The 11343-nt window shown below is 39.9% G+C and overlaps 1 protein-coding gene across 1 annotated transcript; it reads right to left on the reverse strand.

The window, feature by feature from the left end:
- Nucleotides 1–8864: 8864 nt before the first annotated feature.
- Nucleotides 8865–10798, reverse strand: LOC145092821 (cytochrome P450 71AV8-like). The gene is made up of 3 exons (XM_079030803.1): nt 10609–10798; nt 9784–10502; nt 8865–9674 (listed from the first exon to the last, which is right to left on the reverse strand). Exons 1-3 carry the CDS (start codon nt 10751–10753, stop codon nt 9048–9050), a joined length of 1491 nt encoding a protein of 496 aa, XP_078886929.1. The 5' UTR covers nt 10754–10798; the 3' UTR covers nt 8865–9047.
- Between the last annotated feature and the right edge of the window lie 545 nt (nt 10799–11343).

Consider the following 11343-nt stretch of genomic DNA (forward strand, 5'->3'; position numbering starts at 1 on the left):
TGACCTAGAAAATTCACGCTCCGTAGCCAAAACTCACACTTAGAGAGTTTGGCGTAAAGCCTTTCCGATCGCAGCGTTTCTAGGACTTGTCGGAGATGTTGGCCATGCTCCTCTTTGCTTCGAGAATAGACGAGGATGTCATCGATAAACACAATGACGAAGTTGTCCAAGAACGGTCGACAGATTCGGTTCATTAGGTCCATAAATGCGGCGGGTGCATTTGTTAGACCGAAGGGCATTACGACGAATTCATAATGTCCATAGCGGGTTCGGAAAGCGGTTTTAGGAATATCTTCTTCTCGGACCTTGAGTTGATGGTATCCGGACCGTAGATCTATTTTAGAAAAATAGCTAGCTCCTTGGAGCTGGTTGAATAGATCATCGATTCGTGGGAGTGGGTAGCGGTTTTTAACAGTGAGTTTATTCAACTCTCTGTAATCGATGCACATTCTGAAAGATCCGTCCTTCTTCTTGACAAAGAGCACCGGAGCTCCCCATGGCGAGTAGCTAGGTCGGATAAATCCCTTGTCCAGAAGCTCACTGAGTTGGCTGGACAATTCCTGCATTTCAGCAGGTGCCAATCGATATGGTGATTTAGCGAGAGGAGTTGCTCCTGGGACGAGGTCGATTCGGAACTCAACCTGTCTCTCTGGGGGTACTCCTGGAAGATCTTCAGGAAACACGTCCGGGAATTCACACGCTACCGGAATGTCTTGGAGGTTAATTTCTTCTTTGGCCTTGTCCACTATGTGGGCCAAGAACGCTAAGTTGTTCTTTCGCAGATGTTTTTGTGCTTTGATGCACGAGATAAGACGAAGATTCGTGCTAGGTTTGTCTCCGTAAATTACTAGGGTTTCGTGATTCGGGAGACGAAGGCGAACGGCCTTCTCGTGGCACAAAATCTCAGCACGGTGGGGGCTTAACCAATCCATGCCGATAATCACATCGAAACTCCTAATTGACACTGGCATCAGATCTATTCGTAAGACGTGTTGGTTAAGGGTTAGGGTACATCCAGTGTAGATTTCCCTAGTGGATTCGGTCTTCCCATTGGCCATTTCCACCGTATAGGTTTCATTTAGCTTTTGGGGTTGTTGTTTTAATAAATGTTTAAACTTCTCGCTTACGAAACTTCGCTCCGCTCCGGTATCAAATAAGATGCATGCATAAGTGTGGTTTAGGAGGAACGTACCGGTCATAACTGCGGGGTCCTGAACTGCATCACTCTGACCCATAGTCAGCATTCTTCCTGCTCCTCTGTTTCCTGAGTTGTTGTTGTTGTTAGGGCAGTCTCGACGGAAATGTCCCGTCCTTCCACACCCAAAACAGGTGTGGCTAGGCCCTGCATTGTTGCTGCCAGCATTGGCGTTGTTGGTATTGCGGTGGTTGTTATTGTTGTTCTGGTTGTTTCCCTGACTCTGGTTCTGAGAAGGATAAGTCCTGCAGAACCTTGCAGTGTGTCCCCTTCGGTTGCAACTGGTGCAATGGAACTCCCTACATTCTCCTTGGTGATGGAAACCGCACTTGTTGCATTTGGGATGATTACCGGAATAGGGTCTTGAAGTATTTGAAGCAGCTGAGGCTGGAGCATGTGATGTGACTGGTACTGGCGCAGTGACAGCGTGAACTGCCACCGTTTGCTGCTTTTTAGAGGTCTCGGGACCCTGACGCCCCTTCCTCTTGTTGTTCCATCCTTTCTTACCATCACTCTCCTTTTTCTTCTCAGTCTCTACCGGTTTCTCGCCCTTTTTGTGGTTATGATCATATAGCCTCTTTGCCAATCTCTTCGCACTGTCAAAAGTTTCAGGGTTCGCAGCTATCACATTCCCTTGAATGGGGGATGTCAGTCCCCAAATGAATCGTTCAATCTTCTTTCCCTCTGATGTGATCATACCCGGGCACAACAGAGATAGTTCGCTGAATCTCGATATGTAAGCATCGATGTTCCCATTCTGCACCGTGAGATTCCATAGTTCCTGCTCCATCTTCTGTATTTCGCCTCGGGGGCAGTACTCAGCTGTCAACATCTCTTTCATCTCTGCCCAGGGAATAGAGTTGGCGACAGGGAGTGTCATAGCTTCCACATGACCATTCCACCAAGTGAGTGCTTGGTCCACAAAAGTGCAGGCCGCGAACTTCACTTTCATCTGCTCGGGGCACTCGCATATCTCGAATACCGACTCTACCTTCTCGATCCATCGCTTTAGGGCGATCACTCCTCCGGTACCGTTGAAAGTTCGGGGTTTAGCGTTCGCAAAATCCTTGTAGGTGCACGTTTTAGGGAGTCCTTGGTTCGTCCCGTTGTTCGAACTTCCGGATCCTTGCCCGTTACCTCCTCCGTTGTTCCCTCGGTGAAGTTGTGCCATAGCCGCTGTGACTGCAGCAGACACGGCTGCTTGGAAAGCAGTGGAGTCAACTTCCGGCGGGGTTGGTTCGGGATTTCCGCGAGTAGCTGGGCGAGGCATCTTTCTGTCATGAAACGGAAAGATGTTGAGTGTACGTGGTTTCCGTGAGGTGGCGACTCTACTAACTAGGTGTATGGTGCGAACCTAAACATTACTATCATCAAGCATGCAATCATAATGTCTCAACACATAGCAACTGAGAATAATTTAGCAAAACACACAAAAGTTTATTAATATTATCCGCATTTAGTACAAGAAAATTTGCTCGTAGGAGCATACATAAATAACACTATTCCGACAGCATAACGGCTCCATGAGTAGTGTAGTCACTTAAACATAGAGCCGGAGTACATAACATAGTTCCTAATAACCTACTATGATAAGTCTATCCCTAACCGCGTTGAGCTGCGTCAGGAGGTGGTGCCGAAGATGTGGATGTTCCCTGAAGACGAGCCACTAGGCGTTCTGCATCCTGAAGTCGAGATTCCCACCTTACCTGCCTCATGTGAAACTCCCGGAGGACGTCACGCGTCTCCTGCTCCGCACGCTCGACTCTAGTCCACAACTGGCGTACTTGATCAGCAGTGCCCTGAGCAAGGTCGCCGGTGTCCCGTAGTCGTCTCACCATGACTGGTAGAGCTCGGTCGGCCGGTCCTCCGTCCCTCAAGTCGAAGAACTCACGTGACATGCCAAACGGGGGTCGCTGTCCCTGATGTCTGCTCCATCTCCAAAGATCAATGCCCCAAGGAGGGGTAGGTCCAGTGGGTCCCACACGATATGCAGGCACCCTGATCGGGTAAGGGGGGTCGATGACCTCGGACTCTGCATCCGAATCACCCCCTTCGCTGTCATCGAGCTCCTCTTCGAAAGGTTCTTCGTCTTCTTCGGGTTCGACAGGCTCGCCTTCGACTTCCGCCTCCGGTTCCCCGTCAGATTCCTCTTCGGGGTCCTCCTCAGGTTCTTCTTCAGGCTCTTCCTCAGGCTCCTCCTCCTCCTCTAGCCACCCGTTGTTTCCCTGATTAGGGAAGTAGGGGTTTCCCGGGTGATGAAAGCCAGCCATGCTGTCTGCGCGAGTACGTAAATATGCTACATTATCCTAGGATGCTATGTCTATCATACATACTAAGCAAACATTCTCTTTTTGGGTGATAAAAGGTATAGTGTTAGGTTCCCTGGCTATCCCGATCTCATCAAGACGTGTGTTAATTTTACCTTGGAGAGAATGTAGTTGATCAGGCTACATTCACTCCTTGGTATCACTAAGAACAGTCCAGAATTAATCGAGATACCAGTGTTATTGTGTTTGATTCAGCGTTGGATCCTTATTCCTAATGCAAGCAAGTGTGTTTTATTTACTTGTTCTGTTCAGAGTTATGTTAGTCCCTCTTTTTGGTTTATAGTTGCATATCAATGTATGGCTCGACATGCTAGTTCACTATAAACAAAGCTCTGATACCAACCTGTCACACCCCCGAACCAGACGGCGGAAACGTCCGGGGGCTGTCGTGACTCAATTGAATACCATGACATTGAATATATATGAAACATAACAACATTCGTCACCATTCATCAACATAGTACAACCAGTAGTGTTTACATATCATACATTGTTTAAACATTACATTTCCCAAAAATTAATTTGTTCAATTCATACAAAAATAAACTGCAACCGTCACTGAATATGATTTCCCTTGATTCACTGGTTCCCTGAGAATACAAGTATTTTGAAAAACGTCAACATATGAAATGTTGGTGAGTTCATAAGTAGTGTTTGAAATCGAATGTTTGTATTGTTTGAAGAACCACCAGAAAATCCGATATTTTCTGAAAAGATAAGCTTTTGAAAACATTTGTGAAGATCCATAGGTATGCTTGTTTGTTTCTATACTTGTAAAAAAAAATGTTCATTGAAAATGTATGCATTTCAAATTTGTAAGTATTGAAAACCCTAGGAAAACCCGATGTTCTCCTAGTTCCTTGAATTACGTGATGTTACATTGAAACCATTGCATAGCGTATAGTGTCAGTCCCAGGCGACGTTGGAAGGTTCTCGAGCAGGATTATTTACTACAAACCCGCGTTACACAAACGCCCAGTTTATAGTTATACTAACGACTCCGAAGGCGTCGTCAGTACTAATCGCGTTATCCAATCGCCCTGACTAGGTGTAGTCCCACATCCGAAGAGAAAGAGGTCACGAAGACCCCGGTAACTCCATTAGCCGGTTGGGGATAAAATGTACGAGGGGTCCCCGACCCGCCTCGCATGAAATGTAGACTTTACTAGCAATACCAAAGGACCCTTGGGGACCAGTAGTATACAAGCCATTGAAAGTCCATTTACGTTGTGTCGGATCGGTAAAACCCAACACTCCGTAAAAAAAATGTCTTCGGGCCTTAAGATCAGGTCATTGGGCTAGCTAGGCTCAACGAACAAGATTTTACACTTGTGGGGCCCAAAGATGGTGCGTAGACGTCTGTGCACACTCGTATGTATATGTATTACCAAACGTTACTTGTATGAATCGTAGTGTCGTAGTGTTAGTAGTTGTAGAATTCTATTGGCTCGAGACCGAGCCAATTCGTTTAACAACGATTTTTGATATTGTAATGTATTGTATTTCGTCGATAGTCGCGGTGCCATTATTTGATCAAATTGTGTATATTGAACTAGCCTTGAAATATTCCTGTTTTCAGCCCCTCATTATTTGTAAAATTTACATTTTCAACCCTTTTTATTAAATACTTCCCGGTTTGGCCCTTAAACTATTTTTCTTGACATTTTAACACCAAAAATTATTGAAATTAATATTTTTCAGCATATTTTTCATAGAAAACAGTTTAAGTCCCTGAAAATGCAATTATCTCGGTTTTAGCCCCTTCTTTTCGCAACTTTGACAATTTTGGCCCAAATTGTGAAACTTTTGCAACTTTGGTCCTTTTTAAATTTGGAAAGCATTTTAAACCTTTGAAAAGGATTTGGAACTCTTATAGTCCACTGTTTTACAGAAAGTTACAGTTTTGGCCCTCCAAAACAGAAAAATTCGCATAATGGGCCTTATTGGGCCGAAATTTTCATTTTTAGCCCATTAAGCTTGGAATTTATGTTTTTAATCCCCTAAATGAGTATATTTCCAGAAATTTATTTATGGAAACTGTTTTGGCACACTTCATCCATCAGAATCTGTGAAATGTCAATTTGGGCCCTTATTTTTGCATTTTTCACATTTTAGGCCCAAAATTTGTGTTTTTAACCCAAAGAAAATTATTACTAAACCACTTAGCCATTTTTCTTGAAACACTTTGTGTTTAGAAATATATTTGAAGCTAAAATCATTTAACACAAGATATATCTCGGTTTTGATGGGTTTTAAGGCTAGATCCAACATAAAAACACATAAAAGCATACATATAAGCATGGAAATCATACAAGGCATACAAAACACATATAGATCTACACTTTCACTTGTATTCCCCCCCCCCCCCACAAAACTCATAAAAACAGAAAATAGGGGGTATGAAGCTCACCTTGGGGTGTTGATTCGGTTTTTGAAGAAAGATTGGAAGAAATGAAGTGATTTTTGGCCTTTGCACTCCTTGATGAACTTTTCGAGATTATAGGGGTTTCTAGAGTGCAAGATCATGATTTTTGCATGGATTAGGAAGATATGTTTGATAAATAAGGAATACAAATCATAGATCCAAGCAAAACTTTACCTTAGATGTTGATTTTTGTGGAAGAACCTTCTTGAATGCTTCCTAATTTTCGAGATTTTGGATGGAGGGAGAGAGATGTTCTTGAGTGATCTAGAGAGTGTTTGAGAGATTTTTGGTGGGTGTATGTGTGTATGGCCGAGAGTGAGAGAGGAGAGAAGGGAGAAGTGATTTTGAAGTGATGTTGCATGGATACATGGACTATATTGCATGGATACCCTATGGACAATAATGAGGTGGCACACTTTAGTCAACTCTCCCTTATCTTCTTGGGTTTGGGCCCTTGGGCCGAGATTTTAGAGAGGGAAAAGAAAAATTTGGGCTTTTTCCCTTAAGCCCAAAATTAGAGTTAGTTTTGGGTGCTTATTAGCCTTATAAAATAAAATTGTGATTTTTATGCTTTAATAAGCTAGGTTAGGTTAAATTATGGATCAAAGCTTGTGATTTATTTCATTCTAGGCCCAATATGACCCAAGATATTGAAATAAATAAGTGTGGGTCCAATTAGAGCCCAATTAGGGTTCTAAGCCCATGATAGTCTAATTGGAAGCTTATTGGTCCATTGGGATCCAATAAGGAAGTTCTAGTCTAAAATAGACTTAACAAGAACTTCTAGGGTCTCCAATTGTTTGATGACTATTTGTGGTACTTGCATGATGTATTTGATTGAAGTTTTTGATTCACATTAACTTGAATATATAGATTACATGGCTCAAAATTTACAGTTGTGACAATACAATTAAAACATTATTAAAGGTAATTATCTCAATCAATTCATGAGATACCAATAAAACCGAATTTTATGGATCTGAAAGCCCAACACGTCGTGGTAAACAATTACCACGTCGTGGTAGAGCAAAATCGCATGTCACCACGTCGTGGTGGCAGAACAAAATGACGATTTTGTTTTGCTTCTCCTTGTTCAAGTTCAACGATTGTATCAATTGAATAGAAAGCTAAACTTACACTATGATACCATTGATGAGTAGTATGCAAAACATATAATTTATATGTGTCCATGCAACCCTAATACTTGATCTATGTTTTATCTAATTTAACATACAGCTTTGAAAAACAAAATTGAAGCCCTAGAACACTAGCATATTTAAAAAAAAATACAAATAGGGTTAGAAAAATCATACCTTGATTTTTATTTAATAATAACAATGTAAATCTTTGTGTTGTTAAAGCCTTGAGAGCAAACGTCACAAATGTCACGCCTCTAGTGTTTCACACCCAATAGTAGCAAAGGAAGATGATTGAGAAAGAGGAGAGAGGATCTTAAATTCGGCTAGCACTTCAAAGGAACAGGTGGCCGAAATTTCTAGGGTTGAGGATCTATTTATAGTATAATCACGAAACCCTACTAGATGGTTCTAGATTGCCTCTTGCTCAACTATTGAACAATTACATTTCAGCCCCTGCAATTTTAATTAATCATTTTAATGAAAAAATTAATTCCAATTAATTTCTGATTAAATATTAACTAAATATGACTATTTTAAATTAATATATTATTCTCATAATATATTAACAAATTCTTTATTTCAATTTATTAAACAAATAATAAATCAACCATTCTCTCCAAAAACCATCTTGTCTAGTTGCTAGTCTTGAGAGCAACCCAAAATAACTGTGCTACTATCGATTCAAGTATATACAAATTATACTTATGAGCTTACACACCTAATCCAACAATTTCTTTTTACAAGATTTGGTCTTGAGTTATAAAGCTCCAAATAGAGGTTCACAAATGCACAATCCTTCGATCCAAATCTGATCCAACCAAAATTAGATCCGGATCCGGTCAAAATCCGATTTTTGGTAGGTTTTACTGGATTTATGGTAGGATTTGGACCCACATTTTAGTAAATTCGGTTTGCGATCCTGTATCAAATCTGATTTTGCCCATAGGATTAGGATTTGGTCCGAATCCAGTTGACGATCCAAACCAATTCGATATGGACAAAAATCATTTTTAACCAAATCCGGTTTTCGAATGAGACCATATCCATATCGGGGATCCGGTTTTGGTGTGCACCTCTAGCTCTAAACGTGGACACTTAAAGTAGTTAAATTTCCATAAGCCTTGTTATCACTTTTGTCCAACTTTGTACACTTATAATTTCTTCAATAAAGTTTGGATTGAGCTCATTTTTTTTATTTCATTTCCTTATTATGTCCAATACAAAGTACCCTTTTACCCTTACTCATTTTCTTGCTTTTAGGACATCGTTTTGTAGCCTTAAAATTGGCTACTTCATCTTAATGTGAAATTTACAACTTTCATTTTCCTTCCACTTTTGCCCTTGTGCATTATCCACTTATATTATAAACACTTTAACTCATTATATATCATATATGGGGAATTTTTATCATTAATCGCGTAGTAATGAGCATTATACCCTTTTGATATTTGGCCTTTTTTTTTTCTAAGCCTTGCATTATTGTGGTTTTTTTCTTTCTTTTTTAATATTTTTTTAAACATCAAGATTTTGGGTGTAACAGGTTAGGGGTGGATGGGGTGTGGTAGGTGTCGGTCCTTCTTATTTTTTTTTTAATTAATACAATAAATAAATCTTACAAATATAATAATCAAATTAAAATGATGTAATGGTCTATTTAAGTTTAACAGGGGCCTTATCCGTAAAAAAAATCTTGCATGTTTTGGACTTGCAGTATAAATTGGAATCTTTTTGAATTTTATCCGCAAACCCCAGAGACCAAGAAAATATATAATTAAAAATAAAATACAAAAACATGATTAAGTATATATATAATAGGGTAGAATACAAGAAAATGGGAACACACAACCAAGAAATACATCAGCATTAAATCCTTCAAAGTTGTCAATTGATCAAGATGTCCCCCATCGAAAGAACGAATTAATGGATTATGGATCAATTCTTCTATATTTAAATGAATGTCATTAAGTAGACGCCTTAAGTGTTTGGAAATCCGTTGGAACTAGTAACAACTCGGTCTTTCTTTGGACAGTGGCTCCAAAGCTCTCAGTCATGTCCAAATCTTCAAATGCTTTGCCATCGGGGAGCTTCCAATTGAAGTAGTAAAGAATATGAGCCAAAGGAAGTTCCACGTTGGCTAGACCAAGGGCAGCTCCAGGACACATTCTCCTTCCAGCACCAAACGGGAGATACTCATACTCTGAACCCATTACAGTGATGGAGCTGTTTTCGAATCTCTCTGGCATGAAAGTTTCAGCATCTTTCCAGTATTCAGGATCCCTGTTTATGGCAAACACATTGACAATAAGTTTTGTCTTGCTTGGTATGTCGTATCCCCCCAACACACATGGCTCCCTACACTCTCTAGGCATAACCAACGGTAGTGGTGGGTGCAACCTCAATGTTTCTTTGATCACTAGCTTTAGGTAGTTTAGTTCTTGTATATCTTCCTCTTGGATCCTTTCCTTTCCATTTAGTGCTTGCCTTAGTTCTGCTTGTACTTTCTCCATCGCTCTTGGACACCTTATCAATTCAGAGATTGCCCATTCAATTGTGGCTGATGATGTATCTGTGCCAGCTCCAAACATATCCTGCATCATTTAATTCCATCCGTCAGTTTTAAAGACATCTAACCAAAGAATATACAATGAAAATAATAAAGATTACTAGGCATCTGGAGATATGCATACAAGTACATACCAGAATGACTGCTTTGACATTGTCAGCTGTCAATGGAAACTCAGCGCTTTCTTTCAGTCTTAACAGAACATCAAGTAGAGTCTCCTGTGATGAGCTTGTACGATTTCCAGGGTGCTCGGAGATGATATTGTTTATCAAACTGTCAAGCTTATTGTGTATGTTGGTTAACTTAGCTCTCTTCCCTGAAAGGTGGTGAAGCAACGTTTTAGAAGGAAAGATATCCGCCACATCAAAACCTCCAGTCAACCTTAGTATTTCTTTTACTAATTCGGTAAATTTCATTTGGTCTTTGATTCCTTTTCCAAACGCAGCCCTACTAAGTATGGTAGCAATCATCTTGAAAATGTTTTCTGAAAGATTGATTTGTGATCCCTGCCCAGTTGATCGAATATGCTTAACTAAATTCCAACACTCCTCCTCACGAAGGGATTGAAAGGACTTCACTTTCTTGTTACTCAAAAGCTCCAAGGTGCAAAGCTTTCGCAACTGCCTCCAGTATTCACCATAGGGAGCAAGGACAATATCCGTATTGTGGTATGCAATAATCTCACCGGTTAAAGTCTCCGGTCTGTTTGCAAAAGTAATATCATACGTTGTCAGAACCTCTTTTGCCCAACGTGGGGATGAAACAACGATCGTGGACACTTCTCCTAGTTGTAGATGCATGAGAGATCCATGTTTCCTTGCTAACTCCATGACACCACGATGTGGCATCGTACCTATTAAAAGATGGTTTTATCAAGCATTTCAATGCAAAAAATTGATGAGATTAAAATGTGAAGGATCCATAAATAGAGATTCTGAAAAAGATAACATATAACATACCGATCAAATGATGCATGTGTCCGATTAATGGTAGTCTCCATGGCTCTGGGAGCAAGTTTTTCTTTGATTTGGGACGTGTTGCTAACTTGAAAAGGGTGAAGATGATGATGGCAAGGCCAAGGGTAGTGGTGACAGAAATCTCCATCGTTTGAAATGGAGAATAGTCGATTTATTGTTTTGGAATGATTTTGAGGCAATAAATGCCACGCTCTTATATAGAGATGATAGGTATGCTGTTGCTGTTGTTTTATGTTTTCGTGCCACTATTGGTGATTCCTAGAAGCTGCGATAGTAGAAGGCCATTATCGACCTCGGTATTGGCGTTATATGTTGTTTTAAGCTCTCAACATACCATAGTTGACTTGCCCTTACTCGCCGTCAGTCCAGAAATTCCACCAGCTTTCAATTGTTTAACAGTGGTTCTATCCATGTAATATACCTTTTTCTACTCCAACTCCCCTTTCTTATTAATTTATTATTATTATATTATATTAATATTAGTTAATACATTTAAATAATTCTAATCTTAATAACTTAAACTGATAAATGATGTAACCTAATTTATTTATACATAATATTTATATTAATTTACCAAATTGTTTCATAAATCAATTTCAATTGTTTTTTCTTTTGTTATTTTTAATTATTTTATTATATACAAATGACTACAATATTAATATCATACATTATACTAAGTATTGTGTCAAAAAAGATAAATTAAGAACGTAACCATAA

The sequence above is a fragment of the Lactuca serriola genome, chromosome 3 (assembly GCF_051521515.1).
Source record: "Lactuca serriola cultivar US96UC23 chromosome 3, Lser_US96UC23_V15, whole genome shotgun sequence".
NCBI classification, from domain to species: domain Eukaryota; kingdom Viridiplantae; phylum Streptophyta; class Magnoliopsida; order Asterales; family Asteraceae; genus Lactuca; species Lactuca serriola.